The sequence below is a fragment of the Leuresthes tenuis genome, unplaced genomic scaffold (assembly GCF_036924035.1).
Source record: "Leuresthes tenuis unplaced genomic scaffold, fLeuTen1.0.hap1 SCAF_3, whole genome shotgun sequence".
NCBI lineage: Eukaryota > Metazoa > Chordata > Actinopteri > Atheriniformes > Atherinopsidae > Leuresthes > Leuresthes tenuis.
In genome coordinates this window covers 15,165,640-15,192,043 of record NW_027325357.1, presented here as the reverse complement: position 1 = coordinate 15,192,043, position 26,404 = coordinate 15,165,640, and the positions used below count along the sequence as shown (strand labels likewise).

General features: G+C 39.0%; 1 protein-coding gene across 1 annotated transcript; it reads right to left on the bottom strand.

The window, feature by feature from the left end:
• Positions 1-26,404, bottom strand: grm2b (glutamate receptor, metabotropic 2b). Its single transcript, XM_072382010.1, has 6 exons — positions 25,524-26,404; positions 21,004-21,631; positions 6,778-7,615; positions 4,542-5,605; positions 1,851-2,043; positions 1-637 (listed from the first exon to the last, which is right to left on the bottom strand). The coding sequence occupies exons 2-6, from the start codon at positions 21,511-21,513 to the stop codon at positions 564-566; spliced, it is 2,679 nt and encodes an 892-aa protein (XP_072238111.1). The 5' UTR covers positions 21,514-21,631; positions 25,524-26,404; the 3' UTR covers positions 1-563.

Below are 26,404 nucleotides of genomic sequence, written 5' to 3'. Positions count from 1 at the left end.
AAACATCTTATTTACATAAATTACAAGAAAGCACACACTTTTATACCAGTCTACATTAACACGTGTCCTTTATATGGTCTAGTTGCCTACTTTTCATCATTCGCTACGTTTAGTTACACATTTTGTTTAACAGGAGGACTAAATTTGTTTCAAAGCTTTTTTTTTTGTTTTTTGTGAATATCTAAAACATTCAGATATATTCACAGCACTGTTAAGACGAGATAAGAACAGCCTTTTGTAATACACTAGTGCTTCACAACCACCCATTTGACAAGACTCTTGAGGACAAGGCACGGCGCATTTACTCACATCTATCTGTAAACCTAGGATATCACAGCATTTTTAATCTATACAAAAAGGCTTTACAGTTGATACATACTGCTCGATGCAGGAACTTCATTTAGCTTTCACAGTTAGGAGTTACTCTTGCTGCTGTCTGTCAGTCTGACAGTTATCTCTCTGCAACATGTGAGATGGCGTGGGGGCTCTGTGATACACCGCCCTGTTTTATGGAAGGATGAATAACGACGGGGTTGGTCTCTTGTGCTTAGAGAGGAACGTTTTCACAATGAGGACGTTGTGGAGTCCACCACCTCACGCCCGTTACAGACTGCTGGCACGTAGTTGGAGGCTGATCCTGTGAGAATGAGAGCAGCGAGGTTAGCTTTTTAACTGATAGCAACAAAACTGTGAAACAGAGACAAACGCAGTCAGAAAAGATGATGTGAAATGCTGCATCTGGTTGTCTGTAATATTGTCTGCTTCAAAAGAAGCTTAGATGTGTTAAATGTGAACAAAAATGCATTAAATTACTTGCTTGTGATGTGTTATTTTGACTTAGTTTAGTTTAGTTTTGTCCGAACGCAACACATAAAATGTTCAAACTGAGAAACTGATCTTGTTTTTTTTTTTAAAAACTTGCTTATTTTGAAGGTCATATGACCAACAAGTTGTTAGAGTGGAATGTTTACCCTTGTGTTGCTTTACCTCTTCTTTTAGAAGAAAGGCCCAGTTAGCGCACTTGAACATGTCTCTATTACTACGTTCCATTCACAGTAATGCATCCCCACACCATCACTGATGCTAACTGTTGAACTGCAGTGATATCAAACCTGATAGCATCTCTTCTCTTTAGCTTGGATGCAATGTCTTTCAGTCCAGCAGCATTCTTGCTGCACATTCGTTTATACTTTTAATATGTATATACGATAGTCTTAACTTGCATTAGTATATGCAGCAGCTGACTACGTTCCCTGAGTTGGGTCTTGGATGATTTCTTTGTCTTTTTTGATTCTCAAATACTTTGCAATTTTTATAGAGGGTTAATATTTGCATTTAACTCTTATTTATATTTGCCAAAGCAGTGTTTTACAGAATAGCCTTTTTCGCACATCACTTTGAAAGTGGAACCGATGCATTTGTGTCGTGTGAAACTGCTGAGATGAAACAGAGCCGTCAAAGTTGCTCCACCGCTGATGTTCCTCTGAGCCAGCAGAGGAGGTGATCTCTGAACCCTTCCCCATCTTTACCTCTGAACAAATCTCTGGGATGCTTTCTTTTATATCCAGTAATGTTAGTGACTGATTTCTAAATGCATATAATAAGGACACAATCCAGAATGCTGTTTCCCCTGTCCCTTTTTTAAACATGTTGCCACCATCAAATTCAAAAGGAGCTTCTTTTTTTTATTCAAATAAAAAAAAGACCAACTTGCCTCGATTTCAACATTTCTTAACATATAGGGCTGAAATTATTTGTTAATTGCTGCATTACGCTTTTTATCTTTTTATTAAATACATCATAGCATACACTTTTTTTAGTACCAAATCCAGTGTAGCGTATGTTTGTACCTTTAGAGTAGCTGGAGCTGGGAGCTGAGGCAGTAGTAGATACTGTGGCACTGAAGCGGTTGGCTGTGACCCTGAGTGTGGCCACATTTTTCTGGGGCTGGAACAGTATGATGTGGATTTTGGGGGCAAAGAGGCAGCCAAGAACCACTGACCCACTCAGACTTACAGAAATACACATGGTGGTGGTCTGCACCTGCATAGGGAAGGAGAATGAGTGATGATGAATATATCAGTCTGTATTCTAGGTTTATCATTTTGTCTTCAAAAGGGCTGTTGAAGTTTGTTCAAAGGCCACCTAGCCCCAGGCAGCACTCCTCACACACACACACACACACACACATGCCATGGTCTTTGATCAAATCGGCTCATTTGGAAATTGTGTAAATATGCTGCTCTTGTTACTCCCAGAGCTTTAATCCAATCTCTGTGGCTATTCCCAAAATTATTTAAGCTATCTGTTCATTTCCCTGATTTTCAAGCATTGATTTAAAAAACTTACATGTCAAATACACACAAACTGTGTGCACACATTTTCCAGAATTTTCAGCAACTATCGTGATATTTGCATTATGATAATTAACAGTTGCTGAGGGAAACAACAAGCGTGATCCGGTTGAAAGCAGAACACTCAGACCATCCATCCATCCATTTTCTATACCGACCACTCAGACCATAATCTTTTAAATCTACTGAGAAACTTAAGCAACCCTTAATTATATACTAATTTTATATAGACTACATTTTAAAAGAGCATTGCTTATTCTGCAGCCATATCAGAAATACAAATCTTTTTTGTATTTTTTTATGAGTCATAAAGTTATTGTTTTTGCATCATTTGCTGCAATTCTATTTTCAATTATGTATGTTAGCAATTCTAATTGTGAATCTGCATGTCCATTAATATGAGGGCCAGAAGAAGAAAAGGGGACAAGCTCAGCTGGTTGTCCCAGAAAGTCAGGGCCTTGTTAGTCATATTTCAGCTGCTAATGTGAACTGACTGCTGGGGTCATCTTCCAGAGCTCCATCTCTCCCTGCCCCACTGGTTACCCCCGCAGTCCAGGAACTTCTATTTGCAGAACCACAGCATGAAGTGAAAACCCTTCCCAAACATAGTCCACAACAAACACACTGCAGAAATAAGTCATCATACGTTTAAACGTCAAACACAATGGATGGGAGCGCCACCAAGACAGCTGGTAATATTGTGTTGTCCACAGCCTCTAATTCCTTTCAGTCATGAAGATCTTTGGCTAACAGATGTTTCATTATAAGAGATAACACAAACAATTAGGAAGCACAATTAGAACTTGCTGCAGCATCATGTGGACGCGTGTTATTTTAAGTTAGCATATTAATTAAACATATTGAAACGTAAAAAAAAAGAGTTGCACATTCAGTTAACTATTACATATACTAAAGAAACCTACTATGTCTGCAGTTATAATGGCGAATTCTTAATTAAATGTACAGGAAAATTTGTATTAACTCATTTTCACTTAGCAGCTTCTATTCATTAGAGAATTTGTGTAGCTATCTGATAAACCTTGAGTTCATTATGATTCAGTGAGCAATAAGGCTACTCTCTCATTAGAAAATGTCTTCTCTTTCGAGCTTTAACTTGAACCACGGCAACTGAACTTGCAGCCATTATTTTTGTTGTCACACAGAAACAAGGCTTATAGGTCACTAATGCAATGCCAAACCTCTATTTCTTTTCATTTATCTGTGTGCTGCCGTATGGAACCTTAAATTCAACAATCTTCGGGCAATCTCTTAAATCCCACTGAGGATTGGATAAGTTGGATACTAGTTCATGATTTGAGTGCCGACAGATCACAACTGACATGAAAAGCCTAAGGTAGCTCATGATGATTCAAAGCTTGTGTGATCTCCACCCCCCCCCCCCCCATATATTTGAACAACAAAGGCCTCGATGAACACCTTGTCCAAAATGCTGTGGCAGTAGCCTTAGGTCTGCCTAAGGCACCAGCACTCAGCTTATATAGTCTGTCACTTTAACACCAAAGCTTTAGTATTGTTATCGCTCCCTACTTTTCACTAACGATATGGATGCAAATATTCATTGGTACCAGCAGTTAAAAATAAAGTCGGATTTGTTTCTTGCCGTAACATCACAATGTAATCAATCTCAGAATGCATATACAGCTTATTTACTCATTACCATTTGCGTGATACAAGCTAAATTTAGCCTTTAGTGGCAGATATCACATTTTTTCTTTGATTAGGGAGGTGCCACAAAGCACTACTTACAATTAAGTGAGTGTGAGTTCACTATATGAGGCGAGTTATTCTTCAGTCTGAGCAGACTTCAGCTATTTGCTCCTAAGAAGTGTCATTAAGCATTTAGAAATACTGCGATTTGATGAATCGGTTTGACTGTCATTAAGTACTTCTGACAGTATATTCAGGCCTGATCTGTCTCCAGAGTCTTTGTTCTTGTCTTGAAAGATCCTTAAGCCATCATAAAAAGAAAACCTCTCATGAGCCTGGGTGATGAAGATCAAATGGAATGTGCAAATAAAACCTTCTTGAGGAAAGATAAACACACAAGGGGCAGTCATTTTTAGACTTTGTTTCCTGTGAGCTGCTGTGGGCTGCAGAAGTTTCAGGATATATAAAGTGTAAATACCTAATTGACACAATAAAAGAAACAGTTCCATGCATATTTACCCTGTAGTCACTGGCAGTGACGTAGAAGATGGGCTGGAAGGCAAGCCAGATGATGCAGGTGGTGTACATTGTAAACCCAATGAACTTGGCCTCGTTGAAGTTCTCAGGGCACTTTCTTGTTTTGAAAGCGTAGACTGTGCAGAGGATGATGAGGATGCAGTTGTAGGTGAGTGACATGAGCATGCTCGTGTCCCTGCTGTTGCACTTGAGGGTAACCACATCTCTCCTTTCGGGGCTCACCTCTTTCCGAACCCCTGGCACCTCCACCAACAGCCAGATAACGGCCACCAGCAATTGGCAGGAGATAAGAGCGCCACATATTGCTACTTGAGAGGCAGGGCTGATGAAGCGTGGCCGCTGGGCGCCATCCTTCACCCCGCTGAAGATCCGAGCAATGCGGTTGGTCTTGGTCAGCAGGGCCGAATAACACACTGCAAACGAGGTGCCCAGGCCAAGTCGGCGTAGTGTGCAAACAGCAGTGGAAGGTTTGGTGATGTAGACAAAGGTTATGCTGTAGCACATCAACACTCCCAGCAAGAGGATGTAGGAGAGCTCACGTCCACTTGCTTTGACCACAGGTGTTTCATTGTGCTTGAAAAACAGGCCCACTACAGAAAGGGTACACATTATGCCAATACAGGAGATAGTAACAGGCCCAATAGCCCAGGCATCCTCCCACCGGATGTACTCTTCAGGCAGATCATAGCAGCCTGTCAAGTTAGCCAGTGGCCACTGACCGAAGCTGCAGTCAGCGCAGGTGAACTCATCCTGCAGGTACTGGTACGGCTGACAGGGAATACAGATCCAGCAGCACACATCCCCAGGCTGCATGCTTTTCACCTCATTCTTCCTGCACGGGTCGCTGCACTGGGAGGTCGGAGGAACGAGCCCACGCCAGGCTACCTGGGAGTTGTTCAAAGTCAGTATATGGTCCCAGTAGCCAACTTTCCTGTAGATGAACCTCCCCTCCTCTTTGTGGTAATGAAAAATGTTGTAGCGGCTGATGCTGTCGCCAACAGAGTCAAAACGCACCATGCTCTCTGTGTCAGCAGGTCTGAAAGGAGCTGGTGGGAAGCAAATATACAGCAATGCTTAACATCATTTCCTAGTATTCATGTTCCCTCATGACAAACTTGTGATGTATAATTTAAAAAAAGTTATACAAATATATACTAGTAAATTAATTAGAGTATATACAACTATATATAATGAGAAAATGTAAAAAATGCTATCTTTTGTGGAGTTCTTTCTCAAACTCAGCCTTTTCAGTTCATCTGAAAATAAGCGTTTGTTTATCCAGCCATTATCTTAAAGAATCATTATATGTCTTACCAATTAAATGCTGTACATTTCACTTTCAGTTTTGTTTACTGACTGTTAAACTGTATCTACGGTATAAATTCCTGAAGCAGAAAATCAGTTCACACTGGGCACAGTGGCATCTGAAATACATAGAGCATTTCAGAAGTCTTGACATTTTTATAACTTAAAAATGATAATTGTCATAGCTCTTAACTACTTCAAGAATCTTTTAATGCATTCATCACAAGTATGTTAGATTTTTTTTAACAATCTATTTGCAGTTCTGTTCTCCAAACATTCAGAGGAGTAGCAGCTGCTTAATCAGAACATGGCAGCCGGAGTTCTTACACGCAGAGATACTCTAACATATTCATTTAGTGTTGGAGTCATCTAACTGACACCCAATTCAACAAAAAAATATTTTTAATGTCATCATCATCATAGTCTATGAAATGCTCAATGGTCTGTTTCCCACAAGAACTCTGACTTGCTCATTTCCTAATAGTCAGATTTTTCAGTGCTGTGTGTTGCTTTTGATAATGTTGAGGAGTTATATGTTTGATGGACGAATGCTGCATTTCATTTATGTTTTTATTGACTATAACATACTTTTTTTTTGTTTTCTGCTTCTTATTTACTTTTGCCCACATTTCTACATTACATCTAATAGAATAGACTTGTGAGTTTGTGTTTATATTGTCATTGGTCCCGTGTTCTCATTATAGAATATTACAGCATATTCTTGATAGGTTCCTTCCCACTGATCAGCTAAGTCATTCTTGCTAATTATTTCATGACAAAGTATTTAAACAGAATAAATTATTTGAAGTCACAATGATAATTAATCCTAATTCCAGCTACTTCAAAGGTAATTTTTTAGCTCCATATTGACTGAAACACTTCTGAGTCTGTCTACTCTCACCACTTTGCTTACCTTCAAACTTGGTCTTCAAGATGAACTCCTTGTAGAATCTTTTGCCATTACCCGGTTTCATGGCATCACAGACCTTGGATGTGTTGGAGCATACTGCTTGCCTCATGTTGTGCAGAGCAAAGGCCATGGCATAGACAGCGTTCACCACAAACATGATTTTGGATTCCTGTTCAAAAGCTCCATCTCGTAAGCTGTGCTCACTGCAGCTGGGCTCTTGAAGGCTACAGGCGAACCGGTGTTCCCAGAACTCCTTAAACCACGGGTTTCTCGTGTTGGTGTATGGGTTCAGCTTGGTGAAGTAGTCTTCAAACTCTCTAATCGGGTAGGATGCCAGTTCAATGGTGAATGCGCCTTCTGCTGCGGTCTCGCTACCCCGCACGACGCTCTCCTGCGCTCCCCATCCATCACTGGCCACCCAGATGAGGCTGACGTTCATTCGAGCAGCAGCCACCAGCAGCTGACGGGCATCCTCACTGCGGGTGAACAGGATGACCACCCTGGCGTTGGACTTCTGCTGCAGGGAGCGGATCACATTCTCATAACCCTGGCGGTTCATGGAGCGGCTCACTTTAGCTGAAGTGGCGATGCAGATTTGACGAGTGCGAGCCTCCTGCTGGAAGGCATCGATGCCCGTCTCGCCATAGTCACCCTCTGATGCTACTGTTGACACGTAGGTCCAGTTGAAGTAACGCAGGATCTCAGCCATGGCCTTGGCCTGGTAGAAGTCGGGGGGAACGGTGCGGGCAAAGTAGTCGTAGCGGGTTTTATCACTGAGCTTTGCGCTTGTAGAGGCATAGCTGATCTGAGGTATTTGGAACAGACGGAGGAGGTTGGCCACCTGGAAAGAAGCAAAAGGTTGTGATACTGCTTGATCAAAAACTGCTGAAAAAGTGTCGAAATGTTTCACAAGACAGACTTGTTTCGTGTATGTTGGGCCTTTCACAAGAGCAAGTGACAGAGTTCAAATTTAAAAAAAGATTAAAAAAAGATAATGTATTCAAATCAAATGCAAGCACTGTATTTAAAAAGGGTTTTGAACAGGGACAATAAAAGACTGGGAAAGTTGTGTAATGCTTGGTTTAACTAGTTTTAAAACATTTTTTCCAATATTTGATTAACTGATGGCAGTCATCTTAAAAACAAAAGCATCCCATAGAAGTATCGTGTATTTATTTATTTTATAGTCTTTGTATGTATTTGCTGTTCACAGGTTGTCAAATTGCTGTTTCTTCATTTTCAGTTTTATTTCATTATTTCTTATGTTTTCTTAAATTGCTGAGCATTTAGCTCTCTTAGCCATTGTATCTGTCTTTCATGTGAAACTGCATTTAAAACAAACACCATTCTGACACTGTGTAGGATCCGTTGACAGTGAATCTGTCATTGCATTCCGAAATACAAGTTCTCTTTTTTGAAAGCAGATAAAACCAAATACAGGGCCCTGTTACACACTTTCACTAAGGCCTTAATCCCTTCATAGCTGAGGGACTTAGAATTTATTTAAAAGGTGTCCTTAGTGGAGGAAAATTCTTTTGTACGACAGGAGTTTGTACAGCAATAAAATTCTACAGTGTCCGTGGAGATTTCACTGCTTTAATCATTATGTCACACACGGAGCAAAACACAGGAGACCAGAGGAGAGTGCTGTGACTATAAAGGGTCAGACAAATAGTAAACCACTCGCCAGTCGAATCTATTATGCAATTCTAGCACTCGCTGTAAGCTCCCCAAAACGTTCTGAAGGGCAGATAACATCCTTCTTTAGATGTGTTCATTTTCTTTATTTATTGCTCTTAACATCCTGTGGTTAAAATATATTTAGAGGTGTCTACCTTATGGTTTGTCAACATGTGCAACAGCTCAACAAGGAATTATAATGAATAATTTTAAGGAATAAATAAGGAACATTTAATGGTTTTATATTAAAGATTTCTGAACTTCTTAGCCTGAGAAACTTCACCACTAGAGGCCCAAGCTCTGACACAAGCGAGAAGAATGCTTTGTAACATAGAGATCCTTCTGATCTACATATGAAATGGAGGTATGGCTACTGTCTGCTTCAGCATCATGACAGACTGGCATGGGAATCTCTCTCTTTCTCTTGCTCAGATTTTTTGGTCTGTCAGGGATCCACATTACCATCATTAGTAATGCTGCAATCCACCAGTTAACAGCAGCAACAATGGCTCACAAATAAGAATTTAGTTGGTTTCTCCAATGAAAGTCATTCTGTCAAATCAATCAAGACTGATGTAATGCTATCTTGAGATGTTATGATGCCTGTCTTTTCTGACAAAAATATATTGATTTCCATGATGATCTGTGGTGGTTCTGATGTCACCAGGAGTGAATAAAAATCTTCATCTGAAACCTCAGTGTTGTGTCTGTTTTGAACACCAGCCTGTTGAAATAATTGTGTTGTTTTATCAAAGTATACAATTATGTCAATTATGTTCCCCACACAGCACTATGGAGCGATGACAGAGAGGCAGTAAAAACTTGTCACTCTGCAAGATTCCTCATGAGACACAGTGGTGATTATTGAATACCCACGGGCTTCAGAATGACTGCTTCCTCCCTGAAGCATCATCGAATGCCTGGAGGCTTTCCAAACAATGACTTCCTCATGGATCTAATTGGAAGCCCCAACACTCACACTACCTACTAATCTCTCTTACAGTTTGGAAGACCTTAAAGAGAACTATCAGCCTGCTCTGTTATTTCGTAAATCACATTATATTGTATTTACATTAGAATCACTATTTTCTGCCTGTGGTCCATTCCCTGCCATGTTACTCTGCAGACTTTGGGAACTCAGTGTCTGAGTTCACCACTTTTACATCAACAGCTACAAGATACTTAACATGAAACCATTTTGAATGTTATCGGACTACTAAATGGGCATTATCATACATTCTGCTCAAACTGCAATCCAGATGTGATAGGTGCCCTCCTGAGGTCGTGAGACTGTGAGAGCACGAAAAATGTCCTCTGTTGTTGCCCCTTTAGAAAAAATAATTGTAACTCAAAACAGAAGATTTCTAAATCTTCAGCTAAGCAGTTGTGTCAAACTTCAGTATATCAGATGAACACACACCCTCATTATTTTATATATTGCCAAAAAGATGAGGAATGGATGCATTGATTTTTGAAACACACAAGACAAAAACAGTTTGTACAATTCAAATGAGCTTGAAGGTCAATATTTGGTATGACTACCTTTATTCTACAGCCTCTTAGGCAGGTTTTCTTGCAATTTCCTCAAGTCTGCAGGAATAGTCTTCTAGGCATCTTGAAGGACATTCAAAGGCTCTTCTTTTGATGTTAACTGCTTTTTGTTCTGTTCTCTGTCAGAGTTTTGCACAGTATTGTACATCAGCAGGATTATTAGAAATGGGGAAGAGGATTTCTCATTGTAAATGCAATGCAAACACGCCATGTTTGACCTCAGAAATTAACCCTGATCTGCGAGCAGCGATGTGCTTAAACTTTCAAGCACCCTAAAGACAAGAGGCAGCGGGAAAACACAGGTGTACTACGAGCTCTTGAGAGGGAGAATGGAATAAATATGAAGTATTTGGACAAGTGGACCACAGCCAGCATTGTCTTCTATTCTTTTCTACAGAAGAATATATGATAAGAAGTCACATTAGAGTACCCACAGAGACATGTGACATCTTGTTAATGCACAGGGAAGCCTGCTAAGATCCACTGACTGAGTTTATGTAGCGTGAGATATAAACAGTATTTATATGGCAAGCCAACACATCAGCATCTTCTCAGAGATGGTCAGCTTGGTAATAAGGCAGTTTCCTCTTGCAGGGTTTTTTTTCAGACAGACAGTTGGTCTTCATCAATACATTCTTGGAGAATCCTGACAGCACACCCTTCAGAATGGCACTGGAGTGTGTGACAGTAACCGTCTGTTCGTCTTCATGCTGTATTTCCCTCCTATTTTGTCAGTCAGATAACAACACCCACACTTCTGGCACAGGTAAATTTGCCCTTACAGCAGAAGTTCCCACAAATTAGTATTGGATTGTCTTGGATTTAATTTCATACTTTTTTCAAGATTCTTTTAAATCCCCTGAACTTATTCCTAGTGATTACATTCAGTTTTTTTTAAATTACAGCTGCAGTAAGAAAATAAAATTAATTCAGGCTTCAATTAGAGGTGACCCACAATACCCTGATTCAACAGCCAAAAGAGACAGCTCTCACCTGAGTTATTTAAAAATACTATTACTATTAAAGATATTTGGACACATCCTTCCTGCATGGGGTGATCTGACTTTAAGGTAACGTCTTGCATAATTTTCATAATAACTAAATACATCTTTTATACATTTAAACCCTTTTAGAAATGTAAAAAACATCAAAACAGTGCCTATTCATAATGAGAAGACAAATCTGCTGCAATTAAATACTGTATTTAAAGATAAGTAGGAATATGATTACATGATTAGATTTATGATCTCATGATCATGAAGTTATGAAGTGAAGGGTTTATTTTGGTTTGATTATATAGAAGGTTCATTAGAGAAACAGAGACTCCTGTCGAGAGTTGAAGCGGTGCCTCCCTCCCTTTAGTGTTCAGGAAAGGTTTCATTGTAGTAAAACACTTATGTGCACAGTGCAGTCATTAAGATATGTAGAATAATATCTTACACAGAGAATGTTACTTTAGTGGTACATCAAAGAAGAGTGTGTTGCTGATTGTCATTCATTTTGTTGGTCTCCACTGATCTCTTTTCCTACGATCACTCGTGTGATCAATTTCCCAAAAAATTATTCTTATTAGGATCCTTTTTGAAAATCTTTTGTTCCAACATTTCAACTGGCTAAGTTTTCAGCTAAATGTAAACTTAATATTTAGAATCTATATCTTTTGATTTATAATATATTACAATATTTCTGATTATTTGATCGAAATAAATAAAATAAAACAATAAGAGTTTCTGTGTGCTCAGCCAGTTTGTCAGGGTATAATACTGAATGAAACTATGGATTAATTTTAAATCAGTGGTTAAATTGAAAAAAACAAGTCAATCGTTTGTTATTTCAGCCATAACGTTTTCAGTAGAAGGCCCGGTTGCTTTTTCTTTCTTACTTTCATCTCCAGTTGAGGTATCATATGAAAAACAACCCATGAACGAATAAGCGTAAGCTTCTTGTTTACAGTGCTTTAAGTGCTTTAAGTACCATTTCAGTAATTAAATGTGTCATAAAAGGAGAACTGCAAAGACTGCTGATAGTTCAAGAAGAAAAGCAGGAAAGAAAGATATGAGCTGGAACAATATCAGCCTCTTACTCATGTGTCTGTCATTATTTCTTTTCAACATGGAAAGTCCATCATATGTCTCCAAGGTCCGGTGGAGTGAAAGAGTGGTATGACATGAAGAATGAAACTCTGAATGCGCACTTATGCACAAATTATATAGAACCTACTGCTACTCAGTTTATTGTAATTAATTTAAATCTAATTAGTTGTCAAATTGACAGCAATGTCTTGAATACAAAATAGGTTCTTAAAAAATCATAAATCTTTGCATTAATGTATTCATCAGTTATGTTATTGTAACTATAATAGCTGCTAAAGACAAATTTGTTAATCTAAAATCAATAACACTGTATTTGAACCTTGAGGGAAAACATAGCTTTGAATTAAACTGCTGATAAGTTTGGTACTTGAAAACAATTTTCCCACTATAGCACTTGCAAAAATACACAATTCTAAAGGAGAAATGCAGACATTAAACAAACATTATCTAGTTCAGTTTATCCATCCATCTGTTTTCTACATCAGCTTGATCCAACTCAGGCTCGTGGACGGGCTGGAGCCTATCCCAGCCGTTATTGGGTGAGAGGCGGGGTACATCCTGGACAGGTCGCCAGTCCATTGCAGGTCCACATAGAGACAAAGGAGACAAATAACCATCCACGCTCACACTCACTCGTGGGCCAATTTTACAGTCACCAATTAACCTGGCATGCATGTTTTTGGATGGTGGGGGGAAGCCGGAGTACCCGGAGAGAACCCACGCATATTCGAACCAGGAACCCTCTTGCTGTGAGGCGACGGTGCTAATCTTATTCAGTTTATGCAGAGGACAAATTATTCCTGCAGATTTTAACAGTCACAAGAACCAGCAAAAAAAGAGTTAATGAAACCGATCCTTAGCCCTTCTGTATGTAGGCTATGTCAAAATGTCTAACAACTATTTGAAGATCTTAAATTAGTGCTTACTGTATTAGAAGGAGAAAAAAAATACATGTTTTGGTTAATTTATTGTGCGCAGCAGTTTTAACTTTGATCCAGGCATCACTCAGAGGAAGAAGGTAAAATGATGATACCCTACTCTGACTAGGCAGCTCAAACAGCAGAGCGCTGGTGTGGTTTAATTGACTATGCAACATCAAACACACAGATCCTTCACTAAGGATGCATTTTTTTATACTTATTCACTTGCATTTAGCTAAGGCAAAACCAAGCATCAAATATGAAATTGGTTTTACTAAACATGTCTGTAGACATCTGTTTGAATCAAGGATTTCTTCCTGATTTGAAACTGGATCAACTTTGGAACTGCAGCATACCTCTGATGCATTTGCTCATTTGTATTTGTTTCTGTTTTCTGATCTTTCACGTCCAATTCATACTGGCATTTTCTTATTTGCTGTCAAAGAGGGGAAACCACAGCTAAGTATTATACATATCTGCTACTATGAAGCAGATAGCTTGTATGCTAGATCTGACATTAATTTATCCCTGAGATGATAAGGATTATTTCTGATTTGCAGCATCTTTGTTATATTGCTCTTAGTTTAAAATAGGTAGCTGTAGGTGTAATGATGGGATGAGAGCAAGATATGTCAACCTTGTAAAACAGCACAGTAACTTTGAAGTATCATCAATCAAAATATCTCAACTCCCAGAACTTAAGAGAATGAAAAACTGGCTGTATTCAACATGTTATAGTTAGAATTTGTTGGAAAAGTGCTGTGTGTTAAAATCTGTTTAGTCAGCTTGTTTTGTGTCTTTGAGAAAGTTGAATGAGAAGTTAGATACTGTTATCATATTCTGTAAACCAGGCTAGGCTACAGCTTGGTGAAACATATGTTTATACAACAAGCTAAGCTACTTTGTAGAAGATGGTTTCATGTTAAAATCAAGAAGATTTGATTTGATATTAAAGTAATACTTTAACCCAAAGCCAAAAATTAATCTAGAAGGTTGCATTTTCTTTGAATGGAATTGTTAAATGCATGCTCAACCCCTGCATGCTCATCCTGCAGCCACCACACACTTGACCTTTGTATAGAGCATGTGCAAAACTGTAGGCGTTGCTCAGTGTTTAAACAGTGACAGGGTCATCACGGATAAACCTCTTTGTCTCAGCCTGAGGAAAAATCACTTTGGATATTTCATTCGAGATCAGGAATTGTTGACAAAAACCCCCCCAAAACATTTCAGATGTAACTCTAATGTTAAATCACATTTGTAAAAGACTTGAGTTATAAGCTTTGACTATTAGTATTTTTATTGGAGAAGTTGCTGCATGCTATGTAGACAAATACCAGGCTAACTAAATAATGCAGCTTGCTATCCTCATATGGAGGTGAGGTTGAGTTGTTATTTTTATTTTTTTACCCACTATATATTTACATGAACAAGTGGGCACTTTCTGTTTGATACTCAGTAAGTAGTAGCATTTTTTGTATTACATGTTGTCTGTGGTATTTGTAAAGAAATGCTAGATAATATAATGTGTATGATATGTACATTACAAATTTGACTTATTTTGGAACAAAATAGTTTGAACTACTTTTCTTATTAGTTTTAGTTAACCAAACAAGATTTTTCCCTAGCGTAGCTCATAAAAAGTCACTCAGCAATCTTCTCGTCATTTCCCACTATATGTGTTGGTGTCATGTCAACGGCATGCAGCTTATTTTGCATATCTTTGCTACAAGCCGCAAAAAACGTCATTGAGATTTTTGCATAATTGGGCTGTAATGCCACTTTGTTACTGGTCTCCTCTTTTGCACATGACATTTTCAAGAGACAGCTCATCCACTGGCTCATTTCAGAGTGTGGATAAACTGAGCCGCAGCAGAAACTGCCAGAACAAGATAAAAATTTTCTTTTTTTTTCCACACAAAGGTGTGAATCATACATGCTACAAGTAATTTAACATGTTATATTTAGAAAATTGGTAAGAAACAGTGTTATTCATACAGAAAACATTCAATCTACAGGTCTAAATCTTATTTTGATCAGATGGGAAAGTCATTACATTTACTCTCCTTATTACATGTGTTTGCAAGCTATACTAGACCGAAGCCACAGAGGCAGATAAAAATAATAAATAAATTAAAAAAACACTAATATAAATGCAAAATTGTGTTCGCTTCTGTTTCAGCTACTCATGTTTGTGGATCAGAACCTGTCTGTGATCTGAACCTGATATTAGTGCTTGAATAGCTAAGGATGCACTGATAGAGGGAAGTGTGTGCTTCTTTGCTTGCATAAACTGTTTTCAGATCAGATTGTTCTTCACATTAAACTTGCAGCTAATATTTCCGCCCACCAACAAAACAATACTCACCACAAGGATACATCCGAGCTTTCTCGACCTCTTAGCTTAACTTTAAAGATATTACCTCTGTCCTGTAGCACTTGTGAAATAAGCTTAATAAGTCTGGTAATCTTATTGTTATTACAATGAAATACAGTGCTACTGTCACATGAGCATTTAAAACCTACATCATGAATGCCAGCTACGGGCTCGAAAGACTGATCTGTGATACTGTGTGAAAACAACAGCTACTAAGACAAAAAAGATAAAGCAAGATCCAGAAACGGATATTATTAACTGTGTGACTCCAAGCCATCCAGTCATTACAGTGTTTACATTGATGCTGAATCACATTCTGATGCGCTAATTGGAGAGCAGAGATGAGTTCTCTGAGTGCGCTATATGACAGTTTCAAGTAGAGCATCACATGATAAACAAGATCTTTTGAAGTTAACACCAGAGCAGGGTTTTTTTTTTCATCTGACAAAGTGAAGACAGAAACACAATAAAGGCAGCGCCCCTTCCTTCCTCCCTCTCTGCCTCTCACACCACAGAGCTAATAAGCAAAAAAATAACTGACTTTCTTATATTAATATTAACAAAAGGAAGCCGGTTGAAACTTCTGTATCATGGTATATTACTATGGTATACTGGTGGTATACTGGGATATCAGTTTTTCTGGTGATTATTGTTACATAATACTTCACTTTTCTAAAGGGTATAAGCAAAAGTGTATCCTTGGATTAATGTATAAAGTTGAATAATGCAATACCTTGGATTTGAAGTTACTTATCTCATCCCGGTGTTATTTCTCCAGGAAACATTTGGGAACTGTTCAAAATCATTTGCTTTTTTCTTAGTATTTCACTATAATACCAGGTTAAACTCATTTCAGGGAAATGTGTGGGCTGCCAAAGTTGAGTCATCATGCACGGTTGGTTATATAGCCGATATCCCAGATGGCAATAAAAGCTGTTTTCAAGAACTTAAGCAGTGAGAATACCAAACAAGAATGACTCAATACACCAGAATGAGTAAGACAATGATTTCAGCTTCCAATACATTGATGGGCTAATTATGAAGAAATGTTTTGAGCCTCATGAGAAACTGGCTCATCTCCCACCGTCTTTGCCATATCTCATCCATGGCCCTGTCACAGACGACATCACCCTGTCCTCCACATGCAGGTGGACATATCGATGCCAGCCATTAGAGATGCACCCCACAGATGGGAAAAAGCAGCTCCTCTCAAAGTTCCCCAGGACGGTCCCTGGCACTCAACCTCCTCACTTTCATAATGCTCTTCATCTCAACAAAGTGCTCTGAGATAAATAGGGACTCAGTAAACTAGAGAGCTCTCAAAAAGATTCCCACCATGGGCTTCTTGCTATGTTCACAGCTTGATTCATTTTAGTGCCCAGGAAGTGAAAGCACAAACAAAAAGACTGTTGAGCATAGTGACAGAAGAGGTATGTACTCAGATGAAAGAAAAACACAAACAACACAAAAGCAGTGAGTTTCTTTTTGAGTCTTTGCGACTGTGCGGTTACTGAGGACTCATTCACAGACAGACATGCAGAAAAAAAAAAAACCTGCTGGTCTTTTGTCAAAACATCACCCACGTTGCAGAAGAAGAGGATCTATAGTATTCACTCCTTTCTGGGAGAAGAAGCCCTGTGCGTAATAGAGGCTTTAGACAATCATAAGATAGTGAAAACATCCTCAATCCATCTGTCAGACTCTTCTTTCAGATTTAACATGCAGAGACAAAGCATTCATCTGGATAGACTCTTACAACTACTCCAAAAGCAGATCCAATACTAGTTTTCCCACAAACCTTATTTGAGAATCAATGTCTTACCTATTACTTGAATTGTTGCAATATGTGGAAGAGGAAATGAAGTATAACTCTAATCTTAATATTCTCTTGACTTTCTTCAGTCAACCAAAGGAAAATCAATATCACAGATCAATATAACACATATATGTCTTTTCATATTCGAGGATAAGTTTGAGATACAAACACTGACGGTCACAAGTTGCTGTTCTTTCTTCTGCATTGCCAAACCCTAACAACCGAGGCAAGTTAAAGTGACACCGATCACTCACAGACACGCACACAGACAAGGGCATGGAGGGACTGCTAATTTACACCGTGATTTTCCACATGTAGTGAACTGCAAGGTTGGTGCTGGTGTATTAGCCAAGCCAAGCACTGCAGTGAACTGCCGTAGACTGCATAGAAAAGACAAATGAAGCCATGAGTTTGGCATGCTGACCATTATCATCATTAGATCAGAATTGTTTGAGCTGGCAGCAATCCATTTAATTACTTCCACTGATCTGTGTGAAACAGCTGATGAAAAATATCACATTTCCATCACTGTTTCTGTGTCGTTTCCCTCCATTTTGCTACTTGTTCCACCGCTCTGCTTTAGTGTCATTAGCTGCTCAACGTTGGGTCCTGAATGTCATATATTTAACAAATGCATTACATAGACAATCGATTGACATTACTATCATCAACATAACTGCAAAGTCAAACAACACCACTTCACTATGGGCACAATTAAGGTACATTTAAAAAAGAGGCAGCCCAATAACACCTTCTAATAATTGAAGGTGATCTTTCAGATTTTCACCAAGTTGTGGGCAACTCAGTCTCATGACATAACTTTAAATACCTACCTGCGGTTTCTCAATAAAGAGTAAAAAAAATATGCAATAGCTATGTTTTCCTTACTCTGTTCCCCACATAGATACAGTAATCAATTGACACCATCTCTATACGTGTGTCCAAGTGATGACATCCACATTCCTCATCTCACTAGTGTTTACTTGGCCACAAACGGTTATAAAGAGGATGGAGGAGATGGCAGGAAGTGAACCTTTGTCATTTTCTGAACACCTATGTCAAAGAATTCGCTGGTTAAAAACTGGCCCTACATAGTTCTCTTTCACTTTTCTACTTCACTCCCAATCGCAACCAATTACTTTTCTACTTTGCTCTCATCCACAAATGGTTAGGTTTAAGTGTTAATTCTTCATAGTCAGGGCTACAACTGATGTGCACAACTAGTTCAACATGTTACAAAATACACGGTTAGACAGTAACAGAAGTCTACATACCAGTAGATACTGCTTACATATTTTAAATTATTATATTATATTATATTCATGCATTATGATTCCTGTTATGTCAAGTGAATGCAGCCTAACAAAAGACAAAAGCCTAGGAGTGCATTATCATCTCATTATTTGCAACCACTGATTGTGATCCTAGAGGGTTCCAGGTTCAATCCCCACCTGGGGCCTTTCTGTGTGGAGTTTGCATGTTCTCCCCGTGTATGCATGGGTTCTCTCCGGGTACTCCGGCTTCCTCCCATCGTCCAAAAACATGCATGTTAGGTTAATTGGTGACTCTAAATTGTATTTAGGAGTGAATGTGAGCGTGAGAGGTTGTTTGTCTTGTTTGTCTCTGTGTGGCCCTGTGATGGAGTGGCGACCTTTCCAGGGTGTACCCCACCTTTCGCCCGATGACTGCTGGGATAGGCTCCAGCCCCCCTGCGACCCGACCGACGGTATAGAAAATGGATGGATGGATGGATTGTGATCCTAAGATGTGTATGATAAGAGGACAAAAAGAACATTCAACATTCAAGTTTTCTTGCAGATGACGCTGTTTGTAAGTAAATGTCCATTAGCTAGTGGATTACTGCATGAGTTACAGATGAAAACATGAAAAACCACTGTTTCAGTTATCTAAAATTATATGAAGTCCCATGTAATGTGTACAACCACGCTAGTAATGGCAAAAGACATTATCTTTACATATGTATCATGTGTGTAGTTTACCTCAGGCTTTGTCACAAAAGAAACAGATGGATTTGTCTGTGTGTATGCGCTTCTTTTTCTAATATTCTCATGGTTAAAAGATGAGGATCCAATGAGGATCCAACATGTTTGTCAAAAATGAAAAGGTAGGCCTCAAATGTTAAAAGGGTTTTTTTTTCAGGGACAAAAGTTGGTTTCATTAGTTCGGCTTAGAATTTGGTTATGGTTAGGTTTTGGGTAAGGGTTGGGGTTATGCATTCCACTGCGATGGTTACGGTGGCAAGGGAATGCATTTTACCAATGAGGAATGTCTGTGTAGTTTGTGTGTGTGTTTTTATACGATAAAGATGTATTGTAATTTGGCGTTAATGGAATTTGTAACCAAATTAGTCCTACACACTTTGTCTCACAAACACCTCACGCACGATTATAATTATCTCAATTTAGGGAAATGAGAATTCATTAATTATGCTCAGATGCATTGCCTCTGGCAACCTTTCATATTTGTGTGAAAGGTCAATTTTCTTTGCAAAGCTTAAATGAAGTCGTGGGCATAGTGATGGATGTTTATATGAATCCGACGCTTCAATCAAAATCATTCCCCGTGGCTTTCTGCAACTGCGGATGCAAAATCTCTTCTATTAAAAGTTCAGCCCTCAAACTAAGAGAAAAGTCAGATGCGAAGATTTCAGTTTTAATAAATGTTTGAATTTGTGGAGTTTAGTAAACACCAGTTAAACCCAAGGCTGAAAGAGCTGGTTGATGATTTGAATTTCTTAATGTTGAATGTGTTTTCTAAAAGGTCTAAAAGTGTTTAGGTGCAATATTTCCAATATCCCTATCAAAACAATTGTTAACACGAAATTATTGTGTTAATCCTATTTTAAAAAGCATGTAAATAAGTGTAAAAAAGTCTTGGAACTGGACTGACACACACTTAGAGTACAATTTTACTGCATGTATACGCTCAACTAGACTAAAATCAACCTAGCTGCTCTGCACATGCCTTTTTTGCATCTTTTTGAAAGAAACGGTAATGTTTGAGTGTTTAATATTACGCCTGAATTACCAATCATTCACTTTTAACCAGAATGCAAAAAATGCATCAGAGGTTGTCATTCCTAAGAAATCATCCCTAAATTTAGATGTAAATACCCTCAAATTACAGACAAGCATATTAAAGACCACACTCATATGAATAAATATCTTTTATAAAAAAATAGGACTTTGTTTTGGTAACTGGGCAAAAGTGAAGCCATTAAAAGAGTTTGGAAATGGGATGAATATATTGGCAATTTCATGAATAATTTCAAGGAAGGCCATTAAATGGTCACCCTCTTTGATAATCCATCCATCCATTTTCTGTACCTGCTGAATCCAGTTTAGGTTCACGGGTGGCTGGAGGCTATCCGAGCCACCATTAGGCGAGATGCAGGTCACACCCTGCCCAGGTCAGCACTCCATTACAGGGCTCTTTGAAAACCCAACTTTGTGAATAATTAATACAACACACTCAATTCAAAGCAGTGAATGCAAACTTATTCATTGTTAAGCTAAAGGAACATTAAATCATAACAAAGATTAGGAACTGAAGGCTACAACTGATAACCAGATACATTTGTATTGCAGTTGAGATATGTAGACACCCCAACCCCAAAACTTGTTTTATGTTTTTATAGATAAATAATGAGATACATGTGTTTTTTTTCATCATTTTATTATTGCAGTGCCACACATGTTGCTGTTTTTTCTAAACATATTTTTAGGAAAACAAACACTGATAAATGTGACACAAATAAATGTGCCTACTTACCTGAATTGAGACATCGCTGTAGGATCCCCCAATAACCCCAGAGATGGCCAGGGGAACCTCATTTTGGATGGGCCTGGAGCCATCTGGGCAGATGAAGCCCGGATCTTGCACCTTGGTGAGGGAAGCCCTGACAAAATCAAGGGACTGCTCCAGAGCGTAGGTGTCCTTGGAGCAGCTGTCCAGGATGTGGGCACCTAGCTGGAGCCCAGGAAGGATGCGATCGCTGGAGTTAATCTCATCAAGTGCCAGCAGCATGGCCTCCAGTCTCTGGATCCCTCTCGCCACATTGATCTTCCCACAGTCCTCCACCCCGTCACCCTTTTCGTGCACGGGGAACAGGCCTCCGATCACCAAGTCCCCATCAATGATGATCTCCCGTTTGGCTGCAGGTGGTAATCTGGAGATGCTCGACAGGACTCCTGGCATCAGCAGCTCCAGCAGAAACATGTGGAGAGGCCAGTAATGGACAGGATTTGCCTGCCACTTGGGACAGAGCACTGCATGCAGCATGGTAGGATCAGGTGTTAGGGTTTAGTTGGTTGAAGTAGAGATGGGTGGATGTTCACAGAGTCTGGAGGCAGTTTACTTTCAAGTCCTCTCTCAGTGAATACAGCATGTCTGATATTTTCTGAGAAAATGAAAGGAGAAGTAATCATAAATGAAGCATTAATCAGTCTATACACATAGCATTCCCTTTATGAAACAGAGATGAATAGCAACACAACTATGTGCTTCAAAATGTATATAATTTATATGTATATAGATATCTTTTTGCAATTTTATTCTCATCAGAAGAATTCCTGACATTTTGCCCACAGCTTTGTTCAAAGTTATTCAACAGACATGTTACGGAATACAATAGACTAAAGGCTAATGGTTTTATATACATATATATATATATATATATATATATATATATATATATATATATATACTCTTTTTGCAAGTTGTTCTTATCTTGTTATTGGTTCATGCCGGAAGGATCATGCTCTTCTTTGCTTATTACAATCAATGATGATTTCATTGGACAGTTAAGTCACTAAAGTCTTTAGTCAAGAGATTGAAATACTTTCTGAGATGAAACTCAAGCATATATTTTTACTTTACTTAATTACATTGTTAGAATTACGTGAAACTACAGCCACTGCAAAATAATTAAAAAAACAATCAAGTAAGAGTTACCACCCTGAAGTCCATATCAAACATTTATAGATATTTGAGGCACCTTTCATGTCAAGCACATTTTCATTGCTTAGATATCACATAGATGGTGGTTCTCTGTGGCTGGGGTTGCCATGGAAACATAGTGGGGAAAAAATATGGGTGGGACTGCAGGGGAAGTGGGCAGTGAGACACGTATGCTAATATAGCTTCCTATCACGTTGAGGTTACAGGTTTGGCTCTCACCAGGAGTTGTTATGATGTCTGGAGCAGGGAGGAGGGCAGGTTCAGTTACTGCGCTTTGCCTCATTCATCAGACACACAAACAAGTTCAGTCGAAAAAGCCTCATTTGAGTATATTTAGAGACCATGTACTTTAAAAGAGTCCTCGTATGCAGCTATTTTGGATCAGCGAATTTATCATAGCAAATATCAGCAGTATTAGTCACACGATTTGAAAACCAGGACGCAACTTCAGATTTTTTTTTAAGTCTGCTTTGGATTGTTTTGGACATTTCACATAAGTAAACCCATTAGAGCCTGGCTGCTACTCCTTTCTCTTTCAAGACACACTGGAAGGGTCATTACAGATTTTTTTTTATTCCCCATCAACCACAGAAGGTTCTTTTTTAAATTTCATTATAAAAGACAAAATTCTATGAGGACACCGATGCTATCAGCATTAAGAGCTACATTCTCTTCGCTTAACAGTGATTACATTCAGCCTGAGTGTGTCGTGTTTCCTATGCTCACGGAGGCAGAAGACCATCGCAGTGGGGGATGCAGGGGTTGGTTTCAAAAACACCAGCTTTTGCAGCTACCCACAGCAAAGGCCATGAGGTGTATTCGTATAAGCATGCTTTTCTAGGGGTATTAAAGAACATCCTGTGATCACCTGAGAGCAGTGCAAGCAGCAAACAACACAAAAATTTCAGGAAGGGGAAAGAAAAATTTATGTTGAATTTCTCCTAAGATAAATATTACATCACATTGTAGGTGGGAGACCATGGTACATTGATCAATTCACAACCCTCTGCCTATCAGAGAGGATTACAAGAGATCATTTCGGAGGCTGTAATGTAGAATCTGTCTCAGATCTGCTTTGTGTCCTGAGCAGCAGGAGCAGGTGTGCTGTATCAATGCACCATATTTCTTCTATTATTGAAACTAAGGTGAGGAAGTAATTTGAAGAGTTCAACATTAGCGCCTAATAGCTCTTCTATGCTGTCTACCGGAGCAGATGGTTGCAAAGACTGGGTCACAGCGGTACTTAATGGTGCAATAAGGAGCAGCCAATTAGGTTGACCTATGCAAACGAGGCCAAAGTTGGAGGTCCAGAAAAATCTCTAAAAGCTGCAAATTCATATTGAAGTAGTCAACTTCATTTACAGCTATCAAAACCATATTTGCCTCCAAGTTAATAAAACACTTTCGAAATGGGAGCAGTATTATGAGCCTACATAAGCTCAGCTTGTGCTTAGTGGGAAAGGGGCACTTATCGGACCTTGATGACATTATTAAAACTATCTTGAAACGGTGGTCACATTCACACCAGCCAGTCAGTAGAGTCACTTGCTCACCAGCTGTGTGCCCACAATATTCAAACTGAAAGGCAAGCTCAAAAAGAAAAGGCAAAGTTGCTTCTCTCGACTTTGAACCATCAGCTAATGCATTACCGCTCCTACCCAGCACAGAGAGGATTTCTTTAAGATGCTTTGAGAACACCATTTCATATTGTCCTCCCTCCTTACCCAAATATAGCTAATATGTAATACTTAACTCTCACTAGAGTGCCAGGGATGATAGTCACTGGTATATACAATATTGTCATATCATGCACCTGTACTTATGGGCAGATACAATAATATTTATGTCTTTGAAATGAGAAGAAATGGTTTAATGTTGATGACCAGATAAAAACACATCACTATTGCAGATGTGGTTCATATGTTTCTGAATTTTTCAAATACATCCTATTATCAGAAACCATTAATTTACACTTAAATGTTGTGTAACTTCTTAGTTTCATCAATTTACACTTCGATTAGAAACATCTGGTGTGCACTTTTATCAAATACTTGAAAGGATATAACAAGACATTTGATTTATAGCCTAATCCACTGCACATGAATCATTAACCCTGTTGAGCAATTAAAGCTGAAACACCACACTGGTCATGTTACATTTAGAATATGGCTTTCTCTGTGTCTCATCTTGTCTGCATATGAAAAAACAAGTTACTTATTTGCAGGTTTGCATGACACAATTTTCACTATGCTGGAAAAATGAGCAAATCAATCAGAAGAGTGCAGTTCAAAGCAAGAGATCTTCATTTAAGAGTAATGAAACCCCAAAAAAGAAGATAAAGCTGCAGCCTCCATAACTCATCTAACGGTTTCTTGCATTATATAATCTCCATCAGGGACTTGGTTTATCCTTCCACCTGGACTTGTCAGCTGAAGAATTAGGATGCCTCCATGGTGACCAGCAGCCAGCTGATAGTATTTGAAGAAGGATCAGATGCATCACTTGATCAAAGCAGCAAAGGGAAATCTGGCTGTCAGTCCCTTTAACTCTCAAAAATGACATTTCATTGTGCTGCTTTCCAACCTGGACATTTATGTCTGAATACTAAACTAAGACTGTGAGACAAAGTGCAAATATAAGAATGAGGTTGGCAACAAAAAGGTGGTCTTTGCATCATCTGAAAATATGAATAACACATACATCAAAACATTGTGCTGTTTTCTATCTGCTATGATTGACTGCCCTGTTACATTTGAGGGAAATCCCGCAGCGACATTACACCTTGTCTGGTCCCCTGACATCATACGCTGTTCGTGGGTTGTTCCAAAACGGAATCAGTCTCTCTACATTTTGTACAATTTAGATATTTCAAGAATTCTTGTAAATTAACAGATGAGCAACTCTTAACAGCGGGATTCCGTTTTAATGCTATGGGACGCGCTCTAAAAACAAAAGAACATGTGAGATGATGAATTAGTCTATGCTATTTTTGTTTGAGACGGCGACAGTGTGGCATGCTCTTTCGATTCAGGCAGCATACAACTTTGGATATTTCCCCCTCATAAACGCCAGCACAAAGTCACACTGAGGTGATGGGTATCCTGACTGTTGTTTAAAAGGTTTAAGCTCTGAAAAATACTTTGTTTGGTCTGAAATGTCATGTGAGATTTAGGTGGAGTAAAGAAATAGGTGTGAAAATATAGTTTTCAAATAGGTTATTATAGTGGTGGATTTGGTTGGAGTTGATTTAAGGTGGAGCACGCAGTCTTGTGAGACCGATTTGGCTGTAAATAGTATAAAACTATCAAATATATTAAGGACTAATTTCTTACCTTTTTATAGATGTATCTTCCTGGATGTATCCGATGGTCCTCTTTGCACAAGCCGTGCATCAAACTACACACAGACAGAGCTTCGTAAGACCAGCGCAGTCCAGATGTTGCTCACTTTGGGCATGTTTGCCAGGCAGCTGTTTGGATCTGTCCTTGGTTCTGAAGTGTTGTTCTCATTGGCGAGTCCTGCAAACACCTCTCGGTGCCCTCCAACATGTGCCTCCCAGCCAATCCCACACAACACACACCGTATGTCCACAAGCACACTGGGGAAGGAGAGATTCTACCTGCCGCTGGAAGAATCTAAATTCAATTGTGATCAAGCTTTAAACGCGTTACGTTTCATGCATATGTTATAGTCGTGAGGCGTGGATAAAAGTTGATCAAATCAACTTCCAAACAAGCAGAAATGTTGAGCAGCGTTGCTGTAGCACCGTCGGATCACAAACACGCAGCCGCTCTCTGCTCCTCCACAGCTTTAATGAGTGCGAGAGTCGACGCGCAGCTTCCTTTCGGAGACCTGACGGTCCCGAGATAGGAGCAACTGAAGAATAACGACATCTAATTTACAAAGGAAAAACATACCGTCAGATGTTAAGTATACAACGGAAAAGTGTATACATTAAAGAATAATAAAATTAAAAAAAACAAGGGCAAAGATGCATTAATCAACACCCTCAAATCTTGATGCCAACTTCTTATGTGACGCATCCTTTGCATTCCCCCCGGAGCAGAATCAGAGCTTACATATTATTTCTGATGATAAAGAGGGTGAGGAAAGTGTGCTGCTTTTCTCCAGCTAAATTTAGACTGATGAGAAAGCGACATCAACTTTTTTTCTTCTTCTTTCTTTCAACCACTCTTTGGTTGAAAGGCCGGCC

Excerpts from the sequence above, each read along its gene's own strand:
- grm2b (XM_072382010.1), bottom strand. The coding sequence starts at position 21,513 with ATGCTGCATGCAGTGCTCTGTCCCAAGTGGCAGGCAAATCCTGTCCAT. Across the intron at positions 2,044-4,541 it reads TCACTGCCAGTGACTACAGG|GTGCAGACCACCACCATGTG; the intron begins GTAAATATGCAT and ends TTCCCTATGCAG. Across the intron at positions 638-1,850 it reads CAGCTCCAGCTACTCTAAAG|GATCAGCCTCCAACTACGTG; the intron begins GTACAAACATAC and ends TCATTCTCACAG.